The sequence below is a fragment of the Prionailurus bengalensis genome, chromosome E1, assembly GCF_016509475.1.
Source record: "Prionailurus bengalensis isolate Pbe53 chromosome E1, Fcat_Pben_1.1_paternal_pri, whole genome shotgun sequence".
NCBI classification, from domain to species: domain Eukaryota; kingdom Metazoa; phylum Chordata; class Mammalia; order Carnivora; family Felidae; genus Prionailurus; species Prionailurus bengalensis.
Window position 1 is genome coordinate 42,927,126 of NC_057347.1, and position 27,630 is coordinate 42,954,755.

The 27,630-nt window shown below is 55.2% G+C and overlaps 1 protein-coding gene across 1 annotated transcript in view; it reads right to left on the reverse strand.

Moving 5' to 3' along the window:
* Nucleotides 1–74: 74 nt before the first annotated feature.
* The window catches only part of MAP3K14 (mitogen-activated protein kinase kinase kinase 14), a 44,447-nt gene continuing 16,891 nt past the window's right edge, over nt 75–27,630 (reverse strand). Inside the window, exons 2-16 of the mRNA XM_043584798.1 lie at nt 20,173–20,445; nt 18,974–19,043; nt 17,146–17,356; nt 16,418–17,035; nt 15,104–15,241; nt 8,932–9,061; nt 8,614–8,745; nt 8,003–8,107; nt 5,932–6,095; nt 5,508–5,658; nt 4,198–4,572; nt 3,882–3,988; nt 3,307–3,451; nt 2,082–2,182; nt 75–1,746 (exon numbers count right to left, since the gene is read on the reverse strand). Of these exons, the coding sequence (XP_043440733.1) occupies nt 1,582–1,746; nt 2,082–2,182; nt 3,307–3,451; nt 3,882–3,988; nt 4,198–4,572; nt 5,508–5,658; nt 5,932–6,095; nt 8,003–8,107; nt 8,614–8,745; nt 8,932–9,061; nt 15,104–15,241; nt 16,418–17,035; nt 17,146–17,356; nt 18,974–19,043; nt 20,173–20,425 (2,865 nt within the window). The 5' untranslated portion in view covers nt 20,426–20,445 and the 3' untranslated portion in view covers nt 75–1,581. The remainder of the gene's footprint in view (nt 1,747–2,081; nt 2,183–3,306; nt 3,452–3,881; nt 3,989–4,197; nt 4,573–5,507; nt 5,659–5,931; nt 6,096–8,002; nt 8,108–8,613; nt 8,746–8,931; nt 9,062–15,103; nt 15,242–16,417; nt 17,036–17,145; nt 17,357–18,973; nt 19,044–20,172; nt 20,446–27,630) is intronic.

Here is a 27,630-nt window from a genome sequence, read left to right on the forward strand (position 1 = left end):
TTAGGATCTGTAAAGTAGGTTCTGTAAGTAGGCAGGTGAGAGTGGGGACAGCCATGGCCTAACACGCTTGTCATCACCCCAAACTTTATTGCTTACAAAGAGTTCTCTACAACCTGAACTCTGCAGTACCAAGGCTGGAGATCTTCATGTCCTGGGGGCTGGGGGTCCCTCCATGGGGAGGAGAATGGCTCGATGTGGATAGCTGGACAGACGCCGCCTTGGCAAGACACGGGGATGAGCTTCTCCCAAGGAGGGATCTCAGGGGCCACCCCTCACCCCCAGAAGCGGAGGCTGGCAGGCCCCCACACAATGATTCACAGTTGATTAATGCTACATGAGTCCTGATCAGCACCCCCACTGACGAAAAGACAGGGCTGGGGCAACGGGGTGGGGGGTGGGGCTCATCTTAAAGAAAAACGGAGGTTTGAGGGGTCGTGCGCGTAAAGACAGGTCAAGACTTGAATCCCTTCACCCCATCTCCTGGCCTGCTTTAGCGCGTGCAGAGCCACTGACCTGCCCTCCTGGAGGGCAGCCGTGAAAGTGCTTTGAGGTCATCAGAGTGCAAAGTGCAGTTGGCAAGTTGTCCCTGGACGAGGGGCAGGGCGGGGCTGGTGTGAGTGTGATGCCGGGGCTGTGTCTCAGGAAGCTGGTGTGCATGATGTTCCAAGCCGTGGCCGGGAGGAACGGGGGGTGGGGTGGGGTGGATGGGGGGGGTGCCTGCGGCTGCTGCTTTCTCACACATCTGCCACACCCCAGCTCCACACGGCTCCTGCCGGGTAGGGCTCCCGTCGCCCTTCACTTTGACAGATGAGGGGGCTGAGTGCCAGCCAGCCGGGAGCAGTGCTGGGGCTCAGAGCCTGCTGCTCTGGGGAAGACTGGTGGCCGGCGGCAAAGGGACATGTGCTTGGGGACTGAGAACCATTTCACTTAAGACACCTCTGGTCCTTGGCTGAAGCGGAGTTCGGCTCAGGACCTGTGCTGCAACAACATGACGAGCGTGTTCTCCCTGGGAGACTTCCAGTGTCCGGCCTTCCTCCCTCCCCGACTCTGGCAGAAAAGCTGCTAGGTCTAAAGGGGGGTTCGATGGCCAGGCAAGGGGGTCAGAGGGCTCCCTGCTAATCCGGGGGTGGGTACGCCTGCCGTCCCGCTCCTGCATTGGACCTGGGTGTGGGTCCTGGGACACTCGACACCCTCACACCTGCTTGGAGGCCGAGGGGCTCGCCCACCCCTCCCTGACCCAGGCCGGAAGCTGCTCTATCCTGATTGCCAGCAAGTGGTCACTGATCTAAGCAGGTCAGGCCAGCTTGTTTGGACCAGAGCAGAGAAGACCCTTTTGGCTCCCCATGGGGAGCGGCCTCCTGCCTCCTTCCTCCTCCTCACGTGGGCACCGGGCGTTCTCTTGGCAGGGTCAGGCAGGACACAGCAGATCCTGGGAGGCATTCTGCTCACCCCTAGTCCCACCAGTGAAGCCACAGGATGGCAGGTCCCCGGGAGCAGGCTGAGCCCGTGTGTCGGGGGCGGCACTGACACCAAGAAGGCAGGCCGCTTCCGGTGGAGCGGAGCCAGTGGTGGAAGGCTGGGTTAGGGCCTGTTCTCCAGGTGGCCATGCTTGACCCTCCAGCTCCAGGCAAAGCTGCCATCAGGGGCCAGGGTGCACTGCAGGTCGATGCCCGAGTCTGGCACCTCCATGTCATAGCGCACGGGCCGCCCGTCCTTGGTCACCAAGCTGAAGGCTGCGGCTGGGATCTGGGGGCAGAGCAAACCAGCAGGCCTGAGACAGCAGCATGGGGTTTGGGGGCTGCCCAGAAGTGCAAAGCGGAGGTCTCTCTCCAGCCAGGTGGGTTGTCCCGAAGGCATACTCTTGCCTTTCTTTCTGGAGAATCTCAACCAGCCCAAGGGTAGGTCCTGGGGACCCCTCAGTCACCACCGCGGGGCTTGCCCTGAGCCCTTGGGGGATAACCAAAGTCAACTATTCCCTACTGTGCCATTTCTACTTATTCAAAAGCCTTCCCCCTGGAGGGCTGGGCCAGGTACACTGACTTCTGGGACTCTGCCTCTTAAGTGTGCACCTGTCCCCTTACCTGGCTGCTGATGCCTGTTGCGATGTCCCCCACCTTGACCCGGTGAAACTCCCGGATGTGCAGGTGTTCGCCATTGAGAGACTGTATTTGGATTTTCACACCTAGAAGGCAGGCAAGGTGACCGTCAGGAGAGTGGCTGCTGGCTCTCTGTAAGGAGCCCCACGGAGAGGGACGCAGGATGGCTGTGAGGAAGCCGATGTGACATTTAGGCTGGAGTGGCCCTAATGTTCTACGCCTGCTAGCTCTTCCTGGTAATTTTCTGTCAACATCTAGAATTTGGCCTGCACAATGCAAAGAGCTAAGGTTGGCTCTTATGGGGAACTACTATTCCAACCTGCACACAAAGCAAAAAGGAAGTGGAAACAGAGACTCTTAAATTAGATTGTGGGCAACTTAGGCTGTAATGTCCCCTCAGTTGGGACAGCCATCGGCCAGGCCACGAGGGCTTGATGCCATGTGTCACACCGGCCCTGGTAAGAGTGGGAGCTGATGAAACCCTCGTTCTATCAAAATCACGACACAGCCTACGCAGCCACCCTTGAAAACAAGTCCATGTATGTTTTCTTTCTCGTCTTAATGACTTTAAATCCCAGAGGAGGATCCCAGCAAACTTGTTGCGGAGTTCTCGATCAAAATGCTCACGAGGCCGGGGCACCTGGGTGGCTCAGTCGGTTAAGCGGCCGACTTCGGCTCAGGTCATGATCTCCCGGTTCGTGAGTTCGAGCCCCACGTCGGGCTCTGTGCCGACAGCCCAGAGCCTGGAGCCTACTTTGGATTCTGTGTCTCCCTCTCTCTCTCTGCCCTCCTGCCACCTGTGCTCTCTCTCTCTCTCAAAAATTATAAATAAACATTAAAAAAAATTTTTTTAAATGCTCATAAGGCCTCGTTCCTCCTGTTCCCCTTGGAAGGCATTATTTACTTCTTGACGCTAGGCCAGGAGAGACCGCTCTGTGCCCCACAGTAGGGGCCTTCTAGAACTCCATCGGCAACCCATGAGGGGCCAGGTCCTTCACTGACTGCCCCACCAGGGAAGGCTCTGGGGCAATCAGGGCCTTTGCTCTAGACCGACTTCGTGGCCAGGCTCCTCCAGTCCGGGCGCCCGGTGCCTTCCTCTCCCTTCCCCCGCTGCGCCAGCAGAAGGGGGACATAAACTGCCTCGGACTCCCTCGTCGCAGGCCGATCAGGTGCTGTGGGGGCAGCTGGGCAGGCAAGTATCGGGGTGTACCATTGAAATAGCTTGGAGTGTCGGTGGGCCGTCCCCGTGCCAGCACCATGTTCCAGCTGGAGCTGTGAGCCTCTGCCTGGCTGCTCCATGAGTGCACACCGGAACTCAGGGTGTCCCGCGAGCTCTGAGAGGCCTTTGACGGGTTCTGAAACAAGAGAGGGCACAACTCAGGCCCCTGGGCTTGGGGAACCATCTGTGGCCTTGATGGGGCTTGGGGCGGAAGGGCTCGGGGGCGAGGAACCGCTCGTGTCCCGGGCTGGAGCGTGGCCCCACTGGGTACTTTTGGGGCTAAGCTGGGGTCTGGAGTGGGGGGTGAAGAGTACTTCTAGGGGGCCCCAAGCCCAAATCTCCATCCCCACGATCGCGAGAGGCCAAACGGTTCCCCAGTTCCCCAGGGGCGTTGGAGACGGACTGGCTCATCCTGAGCAAGCGCGACACCCTGCCCCGGTGGGGAGCCCTCCCAAAAGGAAGGGGTGACCCCCCACCAGCCTCCCTCCGCCGCTGCTTGCACACAGCCCCTTCACCAGCTGGACACAAAGCTCCGTGCCCCGGCCCTGGGTCCCCGGCCGGCTTACCTTCTCGCTGTCGTCTGACAGAGAGAGGCTGTCAACGCTGAGGCACGAGAGAATCTGCTCCTGCTCCTCCAGTGAAAACGGCTGGGACAGGCTGTTCAGAAACAGTTCTGGAGAGGAAGGCAGAGGATGGCTGTGGAAGACCGGGAGTGGCCCGGCCCAGCTGTGTGTGGGGCTGCACGGACCGCAGGAGCTGACCTCTGAGGGAAGGGCCTAGAAGAGAGCCCACGCTGGCTGCGCAGGGGATGAAGCCCGGGCCTTGGGGGAGGCCCAGGTCTGTGCGCGGGGACCCAGAGGTCGCAGCCGTGGCCGCCCATACCTATTTCCAGTTGTTGCAGCTCTTGCTCTGGGAAGGTCGCCTTCCGCTCCGCCGAGCTGGGGTTTTTGGCAGGGGCCGGGTCCAGGGAGGACAGAGGTAATGGTTCCCATGTTCCAGACTCTTCCTTGCCCCAGTGCAGGCTTGGAGACTTGTTCCGCTCTGGGGGTTCTGGGGGTAGAGGAGGCTGGAGCTTAGGGGCCCCGCCTGTCGTGTCCTCGGTTGGCTGGGGCCCCGGAGCCCCAGGTGAGAGCTCCCTCGGCTGGGCCTGTGGCGTCCGGGAAGAGTGGCCTTGGCTGGGCGGCGGATGGGCTTGGTGTGGCGGCGGATGTCTTGGCTCTTTATACTCTCCCCTCCAAGGGCTCCTCAGACCTCCCACTACAAAACAGAGCACAGGCGGTGAGGTGGAAACAGGCCCGGCCAGGTGGCCCTTCCCGAGCAGAGGGCTGGAGGCAAGCAGTGACGGAGGGCCCTTGCCCCACTAGGGGACGCTGAGGTCTCGGAGGCGGCCTCTTCCGTAAGACGGCCTCCCACAGTGGGAGCAGGATGGTATTTCTGTCTTTTATTCTATTTTCCTTCTAGGTAACCATCACAAATTTAAAAATGCCAGAATTGGCTCCAGAGAAGGACTTTGTAAATGGTAAAGATTTAAAAACAGCTCCGAGGTAACACCAACTTTGAGTGCCCGTGTACGCTGGCCTCCTTGACCACCCGCCCCGCCCTGCCCCCACCTCTCTTACCCCTTCTTCCCCACACTCCACGCTTTCTCTGGAATGGGGGGGGGGCAGTTCATCTATGTTTTGGGGGGGGGCATTCAGGATCTCTCTCCTGTTTTATGTATTCCCCTTTCATTCCCATAACCACTGCCTCTCCCCTGCACCGCCCCCCCCCCCCCCCGTGACCTTCTATTATATTTGCTGTGTCACTTTGGGTTCGATCGTGTTCTTGCAAACTGTGTGTTGTTTTTATTTTTCAATATCTCGTTTACAAAAAAGGTATTGTGTTCGAGGCCTCGCTCTGTCCGTCTCCTTTTTGCCCAGCGCACCACGGTTTCAAAATCTAGCCAGGTTGCTCTGCGCCACTGGGTCGCTTTAACTGCTGCGTGGTGCTCCACGGGGCCCACCCTGCCCACCACCCTTGCCTCTGGCCTTTCCAGTCTCCCAGCGAGGGACCCGCCACTGAGCCTACTCCTCTCCTGCAAACGAGCCTGCAGTGCGGGCCCTCCGGCATGTCCCGGCGAGAATCTCTTTGGTGCTGGGTCGGTATGGGCCGTGTTGACTCTCTCACCCCTGCAGCCAGTGTGGGGTTCTTACCATGCTGCAGGGCCAGGCTGACCTTCCTCCACAGCTCCACTGCAGACGCGCGGTGCCCAGGCTCTTTCCTTAGCCCCTCCTGGATGGCCTGGGCCGTGAGAGGGGCACAGGACGGTGGGATCTCCCTCACAGGCGGTGGCTCGCTGGCAATCTGTGGGTCAGAAGGCAACGCTCACTTCCCAGCACCCAGCGTACGAGTGGAAGACAGCCCTGACCTGCCGTGAACCTAAGGAGATCCCTCACCTGGGATGTCCCCTTGGGCCCACCGATCTGGGTGGCAAGTGTTTTAGTGAGGCTCCCACGTTTACGATGAGGCCTCTTCCTCTTCCCATCGGCCACGGAAGAGCAGCCAAAATGGGGACCGCCCCAAGTCTGCAGCCCCGGGCCCGTGGGCCTCCTGGCCCTCCCGCATGCGGTCACTGACCTTGAGGCACAGTGGCCCTCTGAAGTACTGGGTCCAAGGGTGGCAGCCGTTGAGCATGTGAAGCATCATACAGCAGCTGCTCCACACGTCCACCTTGGCATCACAGGGCTTGCCCATCACCACCTCTGGAGCCATGTGGGTCTCTGTGCCAGGGATGTAGTCCCCTGAGGGGGTGAGGGGAGGCAGAAAAGCCAACCGTGAACTCGGGGGGGGGGGGGGCAAGAGCCTTGGCAGTGACCACACCAGTCAATTCCCAGGATGCCTTGAATTTGTCTCTGTTAACGGGCCTCGAGTAGAGAGAAAGCCTCCAGCTCAAATCTGCCGGGGATGAGCTAAGTCAGGGGCTCCCCTGGAGACTGGCACAAAGAAGCCATCACCCAAAATATGGGCTCTACCCATTGGCCCAAACTCTTAGGGTGCTTTTTTTTTTTTTTTTTTAATTTTTTTTTTTTTTCAACGTTTATTTATTTTTGGGACAGAGAGAGACAGAGCATGAACGGGGGAGGGGCAGAGAGACAGGGAGACACAGAATCGGAAACGGGCTCCAGGCTCTGAGCCATCAGCCCAGAGCCTGACGCGGGGCTCGAACTCACGGACCGCGAGATCGTGACCTGGCTGAAGTCGGACGCTTAACCGACTGCGCCACCCCGGCGCCCCTTAGAGTGCTTTTTAACACTGGGGAGGGGCCTGGGCGTTCGAAATTAGGTGGCAGGAGACTAATTAATGGTTATGATGTTCCCGCAATGTTAGCAAGTGAAAAAAACAAAAACAAAAAAACAACCAAACTTCTAGGCAGACTAGAAGGATCGATACCAGATAGGAAGTTGTTTCCCCCACTCTGGTGATCTGTATTTTTTATTTTTGCCTAGTTCTACTTTCTGCAAAAGGTTTTCGAGAAGAAATTATTTTCATAATACAGGCAGGTGTCTGTGTTCAATATACATCTTCAGAATGACCAAGATAGTCCTCGAATGATAGAGAATCACTTAAAAAAAAATTTAATGCTTTTTATTTTTGAGAGAGAGAGGGTGAGCAGAGGAGGGGCAGAGAGAGAGAGAGAGAGGGAGACACAGAATCTGAAGCAGGCCCCAGGCGCTGAGCTGTCAGCACACAGCCTGACACGGGGCTCGAACTCACAGACCGTGAGATCATGACCGGAGCCGAAGTCTGGCACTTAACTGACTGAGCCACCCAGGTGCCCTGTCAGAGAATCACTTCTAAAAGGTTTTTGCCTAGGGTGCCTGGGTGGCTCGGTTGGGCGTCTGACTCACGGTTTCGGCTCAGGTCACGGTCTTGCAGTTCGTGGGTTCGAGCCCCACATGGGGCTCTGCGCTGACACTGTGGAGCCTGCTTGGGATTCTCTCCCTCTGCCCTTTCCCTGCTCTCTCTCTCTCGAAATAAATAAATAAGAGGTTGATTTTCCTTTGCTCAAGAGGAACTAACCTTATGCTGAACGCTATAAATGAAAAAAGAGCAGAATTGTGTTATAATGGCCTTAACGAGGTACAGGAAGAAGAAAAGGAGGTGGAAGAAGTGATCTACAATGTTTGTGATTATGTCTCTGGGCAAGAGGAACAGGGTAGCTCCTTTTTCCCTCCTCTCCTACACCACTTCACTCTGTAGTTGCTAAATATGTCACAATGGATGTGGATTACTTTACTAATCAGAAGATTTAAGTTAAAAACAGATGCTTGTCCAGCTACAGAGCCCAGGCCTCTTGGTCCGCCCTCGTGTTGTGCTTCCAGAAACTGTGCTCAGAGGCCCAGGACGGCTGAGGCCACAGGCTGGGAGCCGAGCCACCCAGAAAAGGCTGGATGAGAGGCGGCCAGCCTTTCCGTTCCCTTCTCTGTGTAGCAGGAATATCAGAAACGAGGACCTGATACTCACTCTTGCATTTAAGCGTAACAAAAGCTTTCTGCTAACCCAGGGTTGTTGATGGGCTGAAATACTGTGGACAAAAAGGGTTCACACCTCTGACTGCTATTACAGAAAGCACAGGAGAAGGCTAATGCTTCGCGAAGGCTAGTGGTGACTGTCATCGTGGGGGAGGGAGGCAGGAGGCGGGGCTTACCCGTGAGCAAGGACTTCCCCAGGCCATCGGGTTGAAGGCACACAGCATGGCCGAAGTCACAGAGGGCTGCACGGCTCCCATCGCTGGACAGGAGCACATTGTCAGCTGCCAGGCCACCCCAGAGAAGAAGAGGAACAGGTGAGTCACTCCAGGCCCCAGCCCCATCTGGACCTCCAGGGAGGCAGTTTCTGGCTGACCCTACATGACAGCTGCCTGCTTCTGATTAGTTTTATTAGTCATAAGGAAGGGAGGAGGTTTATCAGTTCGGGCTAGAGGCAGGGAGCAGGCGGATCTCTGAGGTCTGGGGACAGTTTACTCCTGGGACACTGCCACTCAGCTCTGCTGCCCCCACCCTCCCCCAGTGGTTACCAGTGCTTAGGAACGCCATCTGCAGTTCTCTGCAGGCACTGCCCACTGGCAACTAGGGTGCCGGGCTAAGGGCCTGGGGAACACACTTCCCCCTCCTGCCAGCACAGCCCTGCCAGCCTGACGTGGGACCTGCCACTGGGGACGGTCAGGCAGGCCCAGAAGATCTGGGAGGAAGTCAGGCGGGTTGAGGTAAGGAAGGAGGAGGCCGCTGGGGACCAGGGCGATGGGGGCACAAGCCTCACCTTTGATATCTCCGTGCAGAATCCTTCGGGTGTGAAGGTACTCCAGCCCTTCCAGAGCCTGGCCTAGGTAGTAAAGGGCCCGGTCCTCCGGCAGACAGCCCTTCTGCTTTATGAGCTGGCCCAGCGAGCCACCTAGGAGACCAACGGCCAGTCTTTACATGGTGCATTTCCAGGCCTGCAAGCAGGCCACGGGCAAAGGCCTTCAAAGGGCAGGTGGTGGAAAGTAGGCCTTTCCGGCTGATGTCACAGGGTCAAGAGATTAGAAATGGAATAACTGGGGATCAAGGTCAACCCTTGGCTCTGAACCTGGCTCCTTACCTTCTAAGAGTTCCATGAAGATGTTGACCCAAGGACCTTCCTTCACAGCTCCATACAGAGGGACGATTCTGGGTGAGGTCAATCCTGCACATGCCATCAACTCCTCTGCCCGAAACACTTCGATGCGCACCTGGCAGGGCGCAGAGGTAGCTTGTGAGTCAGGGTGAGGGACAAGGGCTGGTTCCCCCGTGCCCCTGCACAGAGACTGCTGATGTTCCCAGTGACGATTCTGAGGCCAGGCAGGGCCCTGGTGGGCCTACTGGAGCCACAGAGACTAAACTGTATACCCTGGGGGGTCAGGTTCAACATCCAGTGCTTGGTTAAAATTCTGCACTGCTGATGTGTATGGAAATACACGGAATCACAAAGACTACAGCCCTTATCCAGGCTCCTGGCACGCTGCCCACCCTCAAATCTGCCAAACACAGAACTTTTTTTTTGCCCCAGCCCAAATGTCTGGGCCATTTCGAGGACATGAGACCTTCTGTTTATCAACATCCACGTCTACTCTTCAGAGGCTGGGTTTCCATCTTATCTGTAGCCAGAGCCGATGGCAGCCAAGGATCCTGGCTCTGTCAGTGCCTCTGGAACCTCAGCACTTTTCTCAGCTCGTAATTATTTGTCTTTTCCCTGAAGGCTAAAGTGCCCATGTAGACGGAGCAGTGCCTGTTTATTCTGTTTGCAGCTGTTTCCCCGGGATCTGGGCAAAAGGAGGCTTCTAACGGGAGGGGTTTGGCCAAGGTCCCTCCCATAGGGACCACCCACTCCTTTGTGTAGGGAAGAGCACAGCAAGGAGGGAAGAAACAGGCCTAGGATACAATCATCCTAGACTGAGACTCTGGCTTGGCCATTTCCAAAGGTAGAGTGTGTCCCTTAAGCTGTGTTTCCATGTGCAAACGGTGATGACAGTGGCATCTGCTCCCGCGTTGAGTGAGGATTTGGAGGGATGATAACCCAGCACTAGGCCTCGCAACCAGCGGGTGCTCAGGAAATGTTAGCTGCCCCCTTCTTCCCTCCAGCTCATATAAGAGCAACTTATTAAACACTTAGAAGTCCCAACAGACACTTGTCCTCTCCTTTCCGGTTGCCGCTGGTTCTCCTGTTAGTCTTAACAGGTACCACCAGGGGGCGCCGGTGGCAACAAAACCAGCCTGGAAGAAATCACTCAGGACCTGGCAGTCTGGCTTGGAGACATGCTGACTTGGCAGGAGCCCTGACGATGTGGGGCTTTTGGACTTTTGCCTATCAGTGGAAAATGTCTCTCTTCTGGTTACAGAGTATCTGGTCTGGTTAATCAACTTGCAGAAATTTTGACTCTTTGTCAGCGTTTCCAGCTCTGAACCTGAGTTGGAATGAATTCACCATCAGGACTCGTAGTAGCAAAGGTCTTTAACTCTCGGGCTCCCAAACGGAGCTGAAGCAGTTTGGGGCACCCCAGAGGACTTGGCAGGGTGCTGCAGGATGTTTTTCTTTCTTTCTTTTTCTTTCTTTCTTTCTTTCTCTTTCTTTCTTTCTTTCTTTCTTTCTTGTTTATTTATTTTGAGAGAGACAGAGAGAGCACGAGGGGGAGAGGGGCAGAGAATCCTCCGAAGCAGGCTCCACGCTGCCAGCGCAGGGCCAGACGGGGCTTGAACTCACGAAACCGTGAGCTCATGACCTGAGCCGAAACCAAGAGTCGGACACTTCACCGACTGGGCCACCCAGGCGCCCCCAAGATGTTTTACTTTTGAGGGGAGCAGGGATGATGGCTGTCTGTGGGACACCGCGTAAATTACTCCCTCAAGATAGTTCAGTTTCAACATTAGCTTGCGCTCCATTCTTTCCATGTATCTTGCGCTCCATTCTTTCCATGTATCTTTACGAAGCTAGGTTTTTGGAGCTTGCCGGGATACAACTACTTTGGGGGGGTGGATAGGAAGCAGGATATGAAGCTGAGGATGTCTGATCTGATTTCAAAATTTTGAGAAGTTGTGCAGTGCCCAACGAGGCATACATCCCATTAGTAGTTATGATTAAGAACAGAAGGAAATTTCCTTTCAACTTACGTGTATTGTTATTCAAATGACTACTAAGTTGTTAGGAAAAACACTATTATTTGACCTAATTACTTTAATAAACGGAACTTTTAGGTATTTGTTTTGGCCTGGGGTGTCATGAAAAATTACTGACACTAAGGGCTGCAAACCAAGAAAGGCTGGGAACCTCTGCCCTAACTTTTAAGAAATCCATAAGTCCTCTGGAGTATTCCAGTAATGTTGAGAACATTCTCACCCAGGGGCACCTGGCTGGCTCAGTCAGTAGAGCCCATGACTCTTGATCTCAGAGTTGTAAGTTCAAGCCACGCTAGGTGTAGAAATTACTTAAAAATAAAAATCTTTAGGGGGCGCCTGGGTGGCTCAGTCGGTTAAGTGTCTGACTTTGGCTCAGGTCATGATCTCACGGTTTGTGAGCCCTGCCTTGGGCTCTGTGCTGACAGCTCAGAGCCTGGAGTCCGCTTCAGATTCCGAGTCTCCCTCTCTCTCTCTCTCTCTCTGCCCCTTCCCTGCTCACACTATGTCTGTGTCTCTCTCTCTCAAAAATAAACATTCAAAAAAAATTTAAAAAAATAAAAATGAAAATCTTAAAAAAATTTTTTTTTCAATTCTCACCCAGACCCGGGTGGGGGCGGGTCAGAGGGGACACTCCAAAACACAAGGTGATTTAGAAGTCTGTGCCAGCCCCAGGGAGAGCAAGCAGAAAGGGCAGTCCCGAGCGGGGCAGCTGGAGAGAAAGCACACGGCCGCCCAGCTGGCCCACCTCTCCTCCCTGGACCTCAGGGTCCTCATCTATTAAAGCAAGGGGCTGGACTATGGTGAGGGTGTTCACGAAAACTCATATTCACTGCCCACTGAACACACGCGAGGCACCATTCTAAGCACTTTATGAGCATTCGTTATTTACAATAGCCTATGGGGTGGTATTCTCATTATCTCCAATTTACAGACGAGGAAGCTAGAGTCTGGACAAATAACTTGCCCAAGGTCACTGGTAGGAAGTCTCAGAGGTGGGGTTTTGGTTGGGGAAGCCTGACTCTGGGGTGCCAGCTGCCCCGCCTCACCGAAGGCCTTCCCAGGAGTATCAGCTCTTACATCCAGGACGTTCTCACGTACATTCGGGAGCGTGTAGGTGGGAGCGCGGTCAGCAATCCCCTGACTGCCAAGTCCACAAGCCACTTCCCCCGCTTAACTGCCTGCATGCTGACACTGGGGATTGACTTTTCTTTCTTAAAACTCTCCCTCTTGGTCAGTATTTGTATCCATTTTATTTCATCAGTAAAAACGCGGAAAATAGCAATTCTGTAAATTCTTTTAAAGATCCCGGGAACGTAAGATACGTGAAAAGTAACTCACAGTACTGGGCGCACAGTAGTCGAATAAACAGAGGGGTCCCCCCATTTCCTCGTCGCCATGGAGATACTCTCCCTCAGTCCTAGATCCCCTTCTCAGCGCTCGTCCAGGCTGCCCTCACGGGTGTACCTCGCTGACGGCTGCTTTCTACCACCTTTATGCCATGTAAATGCCCATCCCCCATTACAACGTTGCCAAGCCCTTCCCGGGGTGTGGATTCCGTAGCTTTGCCTCTAGCCCCCGGCGCCGTATCTGGCACAGACCAGGTGCTTGGTAACGGCTGGGTTGGGCCAAGGCCACACTAACCCGATCGGAGGCAGAGTCAAAAGGAGGCTCCCAGAACTCCATGCAGGAGCCAGATGTTCTTAAATGAATGGTTCTTAACCCGCTTTGGGCCACAGACGTCTTTAACACCTGATACATGATAACGGACGCTTCCCCATCCAAAACGTGTGTGCCACACACAGATACACCATTGAACAAAGTTCTAGGAGTTCACACATTCTATAAATTCATCCACTGGCGAGGATACAAACTTCTACGTCGGCTGATAAAAAGCACTAGAGAGACATGGATGTACCAATAAGGAACTGCGTCCACGATATGCGATCACATGGAAAGTATGGCACAGGACAGCCTCTAGAGTAGTCTCGTTTTAATAAAAGCAACTACATGTTTATGTATGCAGAAAAAGTCTAAAAAGATGTCAAAGGGCAGCTGCCTCTGCGAACGGGATTGGGGAACAAGGACTTTTGTGTTTTGGGGTATCCTTTGAAATCTTCTATAATGAGCCTGTGTTTATTTGCCATTAAAAGATCAAACAAGGCCTTAACAAAGTGAACAGACCCCCGTGCGTTAAACCCTGGACTTGTGACCAGTCAGCATCTGACCCGAGGCCATGGATGTTCTAGAAGGAGGACCAAGGAAGTGCTGTTGTTCCACATGCTAGATCTTCCTCAGGGAACACTGGAGAGTGCACAGACCCGCTCTGACCTCTGATCCCTGCCCCCTCCCCCCAGTGCCTGCTCTACATCCCGCCCCCCCTCCCCCCGAAAAAGGAGAGAAAGGAGGGGCTGTCTGCCCACCCGATGGCAGCTGTGTGGGCGGCCCCAAAGCCACCCCACTGAGCTCTTGGGTCAGGGAGGCAGATTCTGGAAGCGGCCAGTTCTGGCCCTGGGGAGCCTACTTGTTGTGCTTGGAGCTTTTCCGCCTGCCTTGGGGAGGTGAGAAATGGAGTATCTGTCTTCTACTATATCAGGGTTGTTTTCCTTGTTGCCTGGGACCCTGGAGAACCTCAGCAGGGCGACAGCTGAGAAGCCCAGTGACTAAGCTCCCCTAGCGCTGGGCACTGGACTCCAGGACACTTCATACTCTCGCTCTCCTCCCACCCAGCCTTCAGGAGGGACAGCTGAGCCTTCTCCGATGGCCCGGGGAGGGCACATGGCCTTGGCACCCAGTGGGAAACGCCGGCCCACGCTGGCGGGCACTCAGCACGTGCCTGGGCCGGCGGGGGGAGGCGGGGGTGGGGCCCGCTCCGTTGCCACAGTGTGTCTGAAGTTTGGGGTAATACCTACGGATAGTCCCCTTCTCAGCCCATCACCCGGGGGCCCAAGCTCTCCAACTGTAACATCCCGGCCCACCTACAAGCCAAGGAAGCCAGGGTGTTCAGGGTATTCACATCACAATTTGCGTCCTCACCGCTGAAAGCCACAAGCAGCCGCGGGGCTGAGAGTGCCTTTGGTCCTCTTCCCTTTGGGGGGAGCAGAGGGTCCCTGACAAGACCTGCTTGAAAACAAGGTCTACCGGGGAGCTAGCTTATTTCCTTTTGTCACGGGCCAAGAAACGGCCCCTCGAAACGTTTCTCATTTCAGCCTCTTGCGGTCCTGGGCGCTAGCTCTGAGGCTGAGTTTGGGCCGAGGACAAGGTGGCTTCCAGTCAAGGTGAACTGAGGGTGGGGGTAGGAGAAAAGACACCTGAAGGGGAGCAGGGCCAGCACCAAGGTCTGCGTTCTGCTGCGGCACAAGGAGGCCTCAGTTCCAGGCCCAGCTCTATGGTTCTAGGCAAGGCACGCTACCTTCTCCGGTCCCCGGTTCTACCCCGGTGAAACGAGGGAGCAGGGGAGGCGATTCACGCCCCTGCTCCCGTCGATTCCCAGGACCATGAGTCTCTTCCCCTGCCCACTTCCTACAGAGTGGATCGTAGCCAGACTCTGGAGCTAGCCAAGCCTGGGTCTCTTGCTAAGTCCCATTTCCTCATAAGGTCCACCTCCCAGGACCTATTATTCCCACCAGCAGGAGGCAGAGCCCAAACCGAAATCAGATCTGACGTCCCAAGCGCATGGCCTCGTCCAAGAGGCACCCGTTAGGGGCAGGTTATTGTGGTGGTGGTTTTTACCTTCTGGCCCAGGCGTGAGCAGCCCCACTATGTGGTTTAGGGGTTTCAGCTCAACACGAATTGCACGACGAGCCAACACCTTCCAGGTTTGGACTTGCCCCTAAGGGCCCCGGCATCAGGAGTGGCCCAGGACGCGTGCACACTTGCATACTCCATCTGACACACGCACACCAAGTGCAGCTCCCAGGCCGGGACATGTGACCGAGACTGCTCCCTTCCGGCTCCAGCTGACCCCAGGGTGCCCAGCGACAGCCAGGCTCTGTTAACAAGCCAGAGCCATGGCTGCCCTGTGATTGCCCTTGAAAGAAAGCAGAAGGAACACGACAGGCCACCTGCCTGGCTTCCCTCTGCAGCCCCCGGAGCCCAGGCGCACCTTTTTCTTTCGGGCCTACCTTTTTGACCGCACACTGGAAACCAGTCTGCTTGTCCTGCATCCTGTGCACCTCTCCGAAGGAGCCTCTGCCCAGGCAGGGCTGGCGCGTGGCCCAGTGGACCTCCTCTCGGTACTCATAATCCACCGGCTTGAGTTTCTGGGGTTGGCAGGAGACAGAAGCCAGTTTCAGTGACCAGGGCAGCGGGCGGGACGAAGGGTTACAGTGAGGAAGGCTCTCCGGCTGGTCGTCCTTGCCAGGCTGCTGGGGCAGAGCCCTCACCACCAAAGACACCCCCGGGTCTGAGGCAGGGCTCTGCAGGGGCAGGACCAGAGGGAGTTACAGGAACAAAGTGAAGGCAGTGGACAGCCTCGCCGGCTGCCCAAGCTAAGCCGACCCTTGTGGCGAAAGATCCTTCTCCCCAGACTTGCGGTTGTGGGACACAAATGGAATTGTCGGGGCGCCTGGGAGGCTCAGCCGGTTAAGCGTCTGACTCTTGACTTTGGCTCAGGTCATGGGTTTGAGCCCCGCACGGGACTCTGCACTGATAGGGCGGAGCCTGCATGGGATTCTCTCTCCTCTCTCTCTGCCCCACCCCCGGCCCCCAACCTCTCTTTCAAAATAAGTAAATAAAACTTTAACAAAATGGAACTATCAACAACCTTGACCAGAAGTATAGCTCCGAAGCTATAAGGTAGAAGAAAGGGAAGAGACCATGAAGAGGGGTGGGGGACAAGGGATCATGTCAAAGATGGATGGAATAAACCCCAGAAATTGAAGTCTGGTAAAATCATCTTAGAGTTATAAAGCTCTCCAGCAGAGCACTGGAGGGAAAGAGGAAGGCCAGGGGGATATGCAGATGGTCAAAATCCTCGTCTTTCATAGCAGGGGTCAGGAGGGAACATGTGCAGTTGATGCTTGCTTATTCCTCTCTCTCAGTATGTGTATCATTCCACACACACACACACACACACACACACACTGTTCAGCAATAACTTAGTAAGTTCGGCAATAACTTCAGAAGAACTCAAAGCAGAAATATCTAAAAAGCCTGAAGAATGATCTGGAGATGGAGCAGGGGATACCGCCTCTCGCCAGGAATGAGCCCTTTCCGACTACCTGATGACGATACAGATACTTCGATACAGAGTGAAGACTACGCCCCGCCCCACTCCCCCCCCCCCCCGACTCCCCGCAAAGGTGGGAAGTAAAAAGGGTCTGGCAGGTTTCCAGTGATGCTTCGCCCCCCCCAGAACAGGTCCCGCCTGACGGCCGGCTGCTGCCCTGGACCCCAGAGCGGGTGGTACATGTACCTGTGTTTGGGGGATGGCTTACCTCTGTAAGCAGGACCCCCTCGCTGTCCATCGTTTCAGGGCTGGGCTTCTGGGGCTTGAAACCTCCTGCCGACCAGGTCTTGGCCAGGCTGGCCAGGCTGTGGGCCTGGCCTGAGCTCACACTGCCTTGCAGGGCGTGTACCATGTACTCCTCCACAGAAAACTTGTCATACGGGCCCCGGGACGGGCAGCCGGGCTCCAGGTGTGGGCCGGGCACAGGCTTCTGACCGTCTACACAGGCCAGTTTGCCCAGGTGGGGGCCGGACAGGGGCTGCTGGCTGTCTATACAGGCCAATTTGTCTAGGAAGAAGGACTCTAAGGGGTGAGGTTTCCAGGGCTGGAGAGGGTGGAACGGGAAGGGATGGGGCAGTCTGCTGTAGGGGAAGGGGTGAGTGGGCTGGGGCAGGGGGCCTAGATCCTGGGGGTGGTGGAGTTTCCACACGTGATTTAGACATTGCAAGGGGCTGATCAGTTTGTGGAGTTCTGATCGAGGCAGTGCCGGCCGCAGGCCCTCCTCGAGCTTCTTGAAACAGAGTTGGCCGAGGCCCGGCTCCTTCAGAGGCTTGGTGAACTGGAGGGCGTTCCTCACATACGGGGGGCCCAGTGGGGACTCATCCTCCTGTGGGGGAAAACACAGGTGGTAGTACATACACAGGGCCAGGCTGAGGCACGGGCACCGTCCCGAAAGCCCCGCGAGCCCGGGGTCTGGGGGGCGCTGGCGGGGCTCACCTGCACGGGGACAGTGCAGCTCTCCTGCTCCGGGGTTCTGGGGAGGGGTTTGGCCAAGGCCGCTCCCGCCTGAGCCAGGGACTTGGAGCTCTTCTTCTTGCGTTTCTTCTGGGCTTTGCTGCGACGCTTCCCCTTCCAACACACACGGGCCATTTTGCCCTCGGTTGCGTGGGCCACATTGTTGGGGATCTGATCGAGACTCTCGGACTGGCTGTCAAAAGGGACGGATACGCACGTCGAGTGTGAGGAGGCAGGAAGGCGGAACAGCTCGGGTAACTGCAGTTAGAGTCGTGGAGACCTGAGCTCAGATCCCAGCCCGGGGAGTCCTTGTGTGAACGTGGGTGAGTTCCTAAGCCCCAAGGAGCCTCCATTTTCTCATTTATAAAATGGGTGTAGGATTTCCTGCCATGCAGAGGAAGATGAGGTTTAAAGGAAACCGCTCATTTAGAAAGCCTACCTCGGCGCCTGATCCCAAGGCAAGCTTCCGATAGACAGCAGCTATTACTACCGTGATGGGGTGCACACGGCTCTCTGGGGGAGGGGGGGCCGGGGAATGGGAGGACGTGAGGTTCTCTCACCGTTCTCCAGGGTGGGCTGCCCCTGGAGAGGTCCCGGGGTCGGGGGGGCGTGTGGCTAGGAGGGCCACACTCCCCAGCGGGCATTCTCAGCTCTGACAACAGTCTGTTTCTGTTGCCTCTGGACGGAGGGACGGTTGAGTTTGGGCACCCCCCCCCCCTCCACTGGTTCCTGGAGATACCTGGTTTCTGGGAATGTAAGCTGCTGTATAAACAGACACCGTGGCTGGGCTGATGCCTGGTATCAGGGGAGCCTCCCCTCCTCCGACAGCCTACAGGCTCACTACCACCATGGATCCAAGCTGGCTTTCCCCCTGCCAGGCATTAAGGCATTGGCCACAGAATAGTGTCTGAAAAAGCCTCAGCCTTAGCTGCCCCCCCCCCCCACAAATGGCCTCATCTTCTGCCCCCCTGCAAAGGAGGCAGACTCACACCAGTCTTGGGTGGGGGGTGGGGTGGGGGGACTGCTAGAGGCCTATGGGCTTCTCCCAGGCACCTGAAAGAAATGGGCCCATCAGAAACCCCCTACTCTGGGCCGAAAGGCGTCTGGGGCGGCATAAGGAATCGGATCAAACACTGAACATTTCTTGGTGCAAAAGCAGCAGCCTTCCCCACAATCTTTTCATCACGAACGCTTTCCAAATCCCCATGATAAAAAAGTCCGTCTGTTGGTAGAGGAGGGAACTGCTTTCCAGGTTCAACCTGCAGTTGGCCAAAAACCATCTTTGGGGATGGGGAGCCCGGGGAGCAGACTGAGCCCCCTTCTAGCCTCCTTTCCACGGGGCCCCCCAGCTGTGAATCCGTCGGTCCCTTTCTGATCCCAAACCCTCATCCCTCCTTGGGTGTGTCTCGAAGGGGAAAAGACACCAGCAGGTTTCTCTCATAGTTCGAGCGGCCCCTTGGCGCCTACACTCACGGTCACGCACCGGTGGGAAAAAGACTCCTGTTCCCAGCACCCTCCCTATTGATGGGAAATGAGGGGGAGCAGCAAGGACTCCGAGGAGAATAAAAATAAAACGTCAAGCTGATGGGACCCAGAGGCAGTCATCCACACGCCATGAAAAGCTTTTGAAAAGCTTCTTTGGCTGACAGAGCGGTTCAGCCAGGAAAACCTGGGCGGGCTCCAAGAGCTGAACCACAGGTGCTGGAGGAGGGAGCCAGGGGTCACTTGGGAGCGGCCTGAGCGAGCAGCTGGGGGAGGAGGGATGACGTGGTTTCAGTTCCCTGGGCCCCATGCAAGCTGGCCTCCTTACCTGTACTGTTTGGACCCGGCGATGAAAATCCGCTCTGAAAAGGTAGGGCTGAACTCTTGGCTGTTCTCACCTTGTGAGTCAAGGAAAAGAGAGGTTGGACAGGCAGAAAGGAGGAGAGGAAGAAGAGGGACTCGGCACTGAGGAGACAGACATTTTACAGATACCCTCTTGGGCTGCCGTGCCTCGGCCTCGTCACCTGCCTGCCGGCCCACCCCCCCTGCCAACAAGAGCAAAGGGCATGCTGATAATAGGGGGTGATAAGGGTGCCCACCTCACTTCACCGTCGCCCTTAACTGAGATGATCTATATAACACATAACACACCCAACGGAGTGCCCGGCACGTACTAACAGTTCAGTAAGTATCAGCTCTTGTGGACGTCTGTATGTGTGTAAATGCGTGTATTATGACCACGGGCATCTCGCTCACTCCATTTTAATTTGTATTCTCTCATCGCTTCTCAAAAACCAGCCAGAAGGAAGCGGAACTCAGGGCAAGATGTGTATAGGTGGGAAAATGCCACCACGAGCTGCCGGGCTCTCCCCCGAGAAAGCCTCTTGGAGGGCAGGGGAGAGAGAGAGGAGGGCTTCTGGCCTCACCCAGCCACCTGGGGGTTTCTCAGGCTCTGGGGGCAGTCACCAGGCAGAGTCATTTTGAAGTGTCTTGGGTGGAAGCAGAAAGGACCAGACCAGGCCCCGCCCTGGAGTGGCCTATGTCCCCTCAACTGGCTCAGCAGGCCCAAGAGCAGGTGTTCATTCTCCAGGGTGGGGCCACCTCAGCATGGAAGGTGGTGAAGGGCCTACAGGCCCCAGAGGGGCTTTCCAGGAGACCTGGCCTTTCCTGTCTGGGGCCTCTCCAGAGATGCTCAGGCTGCCCAAGGTCACAGCACAAGGCTAATGGCCTGCCTGATGATCCTGCCAAGAGCCCTAGGACCTGTGAAGCCTCCCAGCTCTCTTCCCCTGCTCCGGTCGTGACGGGCAAAAGCCTCCCTGCGCCGCTCCTCCCTTCTGTGCTCTGTTCCCCGGCACCGTTACGGCTCCTGCTTCGACTCGTTCTTGGCCTACCCCCCAGGCTGTGTCTTGTGAAAATCTCAGAGAGCCGCTGCCCTGACCTCCCACCCCTGCGCCGTGCCGCCCTGGCGCAGGGACCGTGCCAACCTGTAGGCCCGCCCACCTCTCTGTCCCCAGCCCGGGCCCTTACATTCGGCCTGCGCGATGATGGAGATGGCGGCCAGTCCTCCCTCGGAGCCTTCCTTGGCTGTGCCTTTGGTGATCACGTCGTTCAGGATATCCCACTTCCCGCAGAACACAGGGCTCTTCTCTACGGCCTCGAGCTTGTTAGCGGGGTTTTGCTTCTTGCCCATCGCCTGTGTCTTCTCCTTGGCCTTGGCGAGCTCCTTCTGCCCGGCCGCCGAACCAGGGGCGCCTGGGCAGGCCATTTCCATCACTGCCATCTCCCAGGCTCACGCTCGCCCTGAGGGACCAGACGCAGAGCAGGTCACTCTCGGATCCCACGGGGCCCCGGGCCAGGCTGGGTGGGAGGAGAAAAGCGGGGGGAAAGGCTCTCTGCCTCGTACATTTACCTTCCAAACAGCCCAAGCGACGAAGGAGTCAACCTTTCTTGTTCCTTGTGGCACAGGCCCCCACCCCTGGTCCTGTCAGCACACCACCACAAACAGACTCCCCGACTCGGCCCACAAGGAGGATTCCGGCCCACAAGGAGGATTCCAGCCCACTTCCTCCAGAACCACCACGGCACCGACATCTGGGATTGGTTCATTCTTGCTTTTACAAATACTGGCTGAATCGTTTTCTGTGGTTCATTTTATGGTGAATTTTGCCCCCTCAGAACACGGTGGTACATTCCATACTCCAAAACTGCCAGTCACCCCACTGACTTGCCTTCTTAGAGGACATGTCTACACTGGCCACGATGGCTCTTTTCCAAATGGGGAGCATTAAGTTTTTGTTCTCTTGCAGGAGGTAGATAAATGCATGTGCGTGTGTGTATATAGATTTATGTGCGCATATATACATCTCTCTCACACGCACACACACGAAATGTTACAAAGTCTAAAAGTCAGCATGCAAATGGCAGCGCCTGCACGCGACTCCTTTCCCAGGACACATCTGTCTGTGGCCTTCCAGAAGGAACTGCCATGCTTCCATCTGTAATACTCATTTGCCCACAACCTACGTATCCTCATTCTTCCAGGCAACATTAGTAGTGGAATTTGTATTAGAGCCCCCAACGCCAACCTGTACCTCTAGAAATCTGAAGACAAAGCACAGGGCTTCAACTCTCTGGGCTCTCTCTCCAGCGGCCCTGTGTGTTCCCTGGAAGCCCCAAGGGGGGTGGGAGCCCGGCGCTGAGGCAATCTGTGCAAACGGCATGTGGACTAGAACTGTCAGGAAAGAGATCTGCGCCGATCTGGGATTGCTCCCATCTGGGAACCTTTTTAGAGACTAGGACTGTGGACTCCCAAAGCGTAGGTCCCTCCTGGGTCATGACTTGCTTTAGACCAAGCCTGAGAAGGCATCACATTCAGACAGGTTTTTAATTAAGTGCTCTCTGCTGGCAGGTTGGTCTAAAGCTGTTGCTAACAGATGGGAGTGCTCCCTGCTGTGAGTGCACCCATTCCAGAACACGCCTCCATGTGCTCGTGGGGCAGGAAGGCAGGCCGTGTGAAGGCGAACCTCTACACCGCTGGCCCATTGCCCTGGGTGGCTAGAAGCTGACATGGGACGGTGGGGGGCTGGGCATCTCAAGGCCGAAGCCCTCCTCCTCTGGAGTCTGCCTCCCTGCAATGGCCACAAAGCACTGAACCAGCTCCACCGAGCGGGAGGGTGAGGGGGGGATGGGCTTGTTGGTCACTACTGACTTGATCCTTTCATCTCTGCCTTCAAGGGTCTGCTGGCTTTGAAGTCAGAGCAGCTCCAGCTTTCAGCACAGATGCTTGGGTGTGACCCCGAATTCGGATGCTGAGGAGGCTGCATGGGAGGTCTCGTTGTTACCTGATGACCTTAAGAAGTCTAAGGGGTGTTCTGACTTCCAAGTGCCTACCTATCTCAGCCTCTTTACCAGGGAAAATGGGGTCTTAGAAAGAAACCCCGCGGCACTTGGGTGGCTCAGTCGGCTAAGCGGCTGACTTCGGCTCAGGTCACGATCTCCCAGTTTGTGAGTTCGAGCCCCGCATCGGGCTCTGTGCTGACAGCTCGGAGCCTGGAACCTGCTTCAGATGCTGTGTCTCCCTCCCTCTCTGCCCCTCCCTTGCTCATGCTCTGTCTCTCAAGAATAAACAAACAAACAAACAAACAAACAAACATTCAAACGAACAAACAAAAAACGAACCCCAAGCCCTCCGGACCTAACACCACTAGAGGTGTGCCTGCAGGGACCTCAGCAGTGCTTTAATCTCATTCTCACTTGAAGAAACTGATGCAAACCAGGCGGAGACTCGCCCCAGGTCACCCAGCCTCGTGTGGCACTGCAGGACCACAGCCTGGAACTTCCAGCTCCAGGCTGTACTGCCCCCTCCCCAAGTCTCCTGCGCTACAGGCAAACTCAAGGGGGAAACTCATGGCCCTGCCTGGTCAGAAGGCTCCTGAGGGCAGGAATGGTGCCCTCAGAGTATAGCACGGCGGGGCACAGACGAGACGATCGATGTTGGCTGAATGGGGGAATCGGAGGATGACCTTCAGAGACAGGATGATCCCGGGCACCAGGGATAAAGAGAAAGTTCCATCTGAGGAGTGAGACAAATGAGACCAAGCTGTCAGTGGTTGCTGCAGGGGCACCCAGCTATTTGAGAACTGGCTGCGTTGGGCTCACGGGGCTGTCTCTGTCTGACATGGCTCATCGTGAGCTAGAGCCCTCCAGAGAGGCTGGGGGGTGGCCCCTCTCCCCCAGGAGCCGTCCTTTCACCTTGGGGGTTAGCTGGGCCGCTGGCCAGGGGCTCTGATCCCCCTCCATGAGCATGCTGGGCTCCCCAGGCCCAGAGAAGATAAGGCTGAGGCAGCCGGGCTAAGGGCCTCCTCTGCAGTTCCCTGATGACTCATCCCACAGCCTGGCAGGCAGAGAGAGGAACAAGCAGGCCGTTGAGAAACTAACCCAGCAGCTGGCAGCCGAACCTGTGAAGGGCACGGGAAAACAGGCTGACCCTCACCTCCCAGGGCCACAAAATCACGGCCTGGGAGCTGTACGGCTTCTCCTGTGCCATGTGACCGTGACTCAGACCCTCGCTGACAGCCTCCAAGTTCAAGAAGCTATTCTCAGGATACTCTGGCCTGACGGCAGGTCTCCGACACATTCACACACGCTTGCTGCCCCCCCTCCCCCGTCTCCTTCCCCACTTCTGTAAGGGGCCTGGCCTACAAAAAACCGGGGTTCTCATGAAGCCTGGGACTGCTGGCCGGGTGGCATTTCCAGCCCTGGGCTTGTTGCCCCGGACCGCTGCCCTACAGCCTTGCCCCTTCTCTCTCCCGCAGCTTGTGGGGTGAAGACTGAGTGGGGGCCAGCTGCGCCTCTGCCTTTGAAGGCGTGTCAAAATCCTGATCCATTACTCAGTCTGGACGCCCTTCCCAGCTCCACTCAGGGCTCAAATGCATTCTGCCCCTCTGCTCTCTCGCAGGGCTGAAGATGTGGGCCCTGGCGATAGCCACACCCACTCAGCTCACTGACAAGGCTACGAACAAAAAGGGAAAGAAAGGTGTGGAATTTATTCAGTATCAGACCCGACGCGGGGCTCAAACCCACGACCTGTGAGATTATGACCTGAGCTGAAGTTGGCTGCTTAACCGACTGAGCCACCCAGGCGCCCCAGCCGAGTTGGGGAATTCTTAATGTGGCTTCAAGGACAGCTTCAGGATGGTCTGTGAACCACAGAAACTACATGCAGTTTGTATTTTTCCAGAGAAGAGGTCCACAGCTCCCATCATAATTTTTAAGGGTCTGACGTTCCCCAGAAGGTTACCATAGTCTCTCCAGAAGATCAAGACCAGGGTTAATGCCTGATTTTGGCATTGCTCTTCGTGTCACGGAAGAGCTCAAAAACACAGCGGTTTCCTACCCGACTGCAAGTTAGAATGGCCCGATGAGTTTTAAAATGCACTCGCCCCAGACACACTGAATCAGTTGCTGGGCGTTAAGCCCAGAATCTGTACTTGTGACAAGTTCTCTGGGTGATTCTGATGCCAAGGGGCCAGAGACTGCCATCTGACCCCTGCTCTATACTGTAAGGCTGTGCCGTCCAAAATGGCAGCCACATGTGGCTCTCTACATTTAAATCAACTGAAATTCAATCACATTTTAAACTCAGTTCCTCAGTCACACTAGTTATCATATTGGACAGTGCAGACAGAGAACATCGCCATCACTGCAGAAAGTCCTAACAGACAGTTCTTATTTAAGGCTAGGATAGTAATGTTTTCTCCAACAGCAAAATTTCTCTTCCTGGGATCCTGGGACAGGGGTTTAGACTAAATGAATTGCCGATTAACTGGAAGGTCCGAAAATATGCTTTAATTTGATCTTCAGTGATGATAACCTTTCTAAAATGTATCATATTTCAGTTCCCTCTTTTAGTGAGTACAGTAAAAACACCAGACTAGGAACTAGAGGATAGGAGTTCTAGCTTTGGCAACTTAAAAAAAAAAAAAAAAAAAAAAAAAAGGCAGTGAGACCATTTTTGTCAAATGAAATCCTAGCTCAATGCCCAATATATAAAAGAGCTAAAAGCGTGCAAATGATAACGTGGCTCACATTAAGAAAGAGGTGCTCGCTAAAGAAGGCGGGCGGGAGCCCCCCATGGTCAGCTTTCTCTCATCCACCCAGGATTTCCGTGGAAGCCGAGGTCCTCTCTTCTGAGGAAGAAAGCTTGAAAGCCAGTGACCTAGGAAATCTTCCAAGGTTCCTTCTAGTTCCCCAACTAGATTTGTTCCCCAACCAGACGCAACTGATTCGTCAGGATCGTTGGAGGGCAGGATGACCGATTCGGAATCAACACTGTCGATATTCACTAAGCACCTACCCTTATCGACCTCATTTTCAGATGTGAAGACCGAGGCTTGGAGAAGGTCAGTGGCCTGCCAGAACAGCCGCACAGCTACAAGCTGCAGAGGTGGGGCTGGACCCACGTGGCTGTCTCCAAGCCTGCATGTTCAACCTTGAGCAGACCACCCAGATTCTTCTGGTAGCTGCTCCCGACTTGTTTTGAGAACCAGGTGAGGTAGCGTACATGACACGCCAGGCGGTCTGCCCGGCCCACAGAAGATGTTGGATCAGAGTTCGTTTTCTTGCCCTGCGCCTGGCTCACAAATGCCATCACTGAGACAACGGGACTTCTCCGTGTTGGCATCATAGAGTCAACGTTTCCAGCCGTAGCTGAGGCATTCAACGCACTGAGCCTCGGTTCTCTGTATATAAAAGGGAAATAAAAATCTCCGTTTCGTAGGGTCATCTTGGAAATGTCCACTGCGGGACCAGGGCAGACCGGGGCAAATCCCTGTCATGACTATTTCATCTGGAAGTACAAACTTATCCTCTTCTGAATGCCCAGAGGGGACACATAGCAGAAGCAGAATGACTCAACTTCCTTCATAAGATATTAGTTGAAAACCAATCTTATTCTGATGCTTCCTCTTTTGAGCCTTCAGCTTGCCTGGCCACTAGGCCGCACTGGGCTGGCCTCTGCCTATCAAGAATGAGGGGCTGTGCAGGAAGGGGAACCAAGGTCAAGCGCAAGGCAGCGTGAGCAGGCCTGGCAAAAACAGCCATCTGGCCTGGCAGATCCAGAGATCCCCATGTGCACTCAGCCCCGGCTCCCCCTGCCCGCTCTCCCTAACCTCCCCTACCCCCAGCCTCTGTCCCAGCCAATCTGTCTCTTTCACTTGCCTGAGCGCAGCAGCAATGGGTAAGCCTCTGTTTCTTTTCCTTTGCTCACTCTGACAATACCTTTGCTCTAGTAGACAATACCTTCTTCCTTTATTACTATCCCTCTGGCCCTCACCCATCCTTTATAACCGATCCCCTCAATGAAGCACCTGCATTCACCCCACAAGCGTTCAGTGAGTGTCCCCTAAATGCCAGGGCCTGTACTATGTGCTTTGTCTCCTTTATTGAGGAACCTCACAGGAACCTTGCAACGTTGGTGCCATTATTCCCATTTTATAGACGAAGAAGTTAAGGCTCTAAGAGATAAGCTGCCTATGGAAACAAATGAGGCCCAATTTACACAACTAGAGCATCTACCATGGGGTTAGGGCTCAAGCTTTCTGCCCCCTTCCCCTAGGACCTAAGTATTCCCAGTTCCATTCTAGAACAAAAGCCGAGCCACTGCCTGGGTGGCTCAGTTGTTTAAGCATCTGACTCCTGATTTCAGCTCAGGTCACCATCTCACGGTTCTTAAAAAAAATTTTTTTTAAGTGTTTATTTATTTTTGAGAGAGAGAGAGAGAGAGAGAGAGAGAGGAGGGGAGGGGCAGAGAGAGAGGGAAACACAGAATCCCAAGCAGGCTCCAGGCTCCGAGCCGTCAGCACAGAGCCCGACACAGGGCTCAAACTTATAGACCGTGAGATCATGACCTGGGCCGAAGTCGGACGCTTAACCAACTGAGCCACCCAGGTGCCCCTCTCACGGTTCTTGAGATCGAGCCCCGTGTCCAGCTCCGTGCTGACATCAAGGGGCCTGCTTGGGATTCTCTCTTTCCCCCTCTCTCTACCCCTCCTCTGCTCTCTCTCTCTCTCAAAAATAAATAAACATAAAAAAAAAAAACAAACTTGTTGGCAGAAGTACCTGGAATATCAAGGAACTGAGCAGGATTTTACCCATGTGTCTATTCCTGCTTCTATTTTACTCACAGGGTTGGCCCACTGTTCACAATAATTTCTTAGCCTGGGTAGGCAGGAAGCACAAGAGCCAAAAATGAGGGATCTCCGGTAAAGGCGGAATCAGCAATACGCTGGACAGAGTTCTAGTCGAGTTACACCACCGGGATGTCAGGACTTTCAACCGGATTAGTTGTAACAGGCCATTTCATTTTCTTAAAACAACCACAACAAAACCCCCACATAAATACGTACACGTGGAAACAAGAATTCCAGGAAAGATGGCGCTACCTTCACTGAAATAGTCCCCGAGGGATGTGCGTTGGCAAGCAGAAACGTAAGCCAGAGAAATGAGATACAAGAAACAATGGAAGATGCAGGAATCCGTATGACACGTGGGTCAATTAAATTAACAATGGCATTAAAAAAAAAATGTTTAGGGGCGCCTGGGTGGCTCAGTCAGTGGCACAGGTCATGATCTCACGGTTCAGGGGCTCGAGCCCCACGTCGGGCTCTGTGCTGACGGCTCGGAGCTTGGAGCCTGCTTCGGAGTCTGTATCTCCCTCTCCCTCTGCTCCTCACCTGCTCGCACTCTTACTCTCTTTCTCTCTCAAAAATAAATAAAAACATTTTAAAAAATGAAAAAAAGAAAGAAAGAAAATTCCAATACAATATGGTCACGCAATGACCCACACAGACACACAGCAGATGTAATGGGGACACGCGGAGGGGCACCTGGCCCAGCCTGGTGTGTGTCAGGAGGGGCTTCCTAAAGCCCTCGGGCTACATCTCAAGGGGCGAGCAACAGTTGCCCAAGAAAAAAGGAGAAGGTATT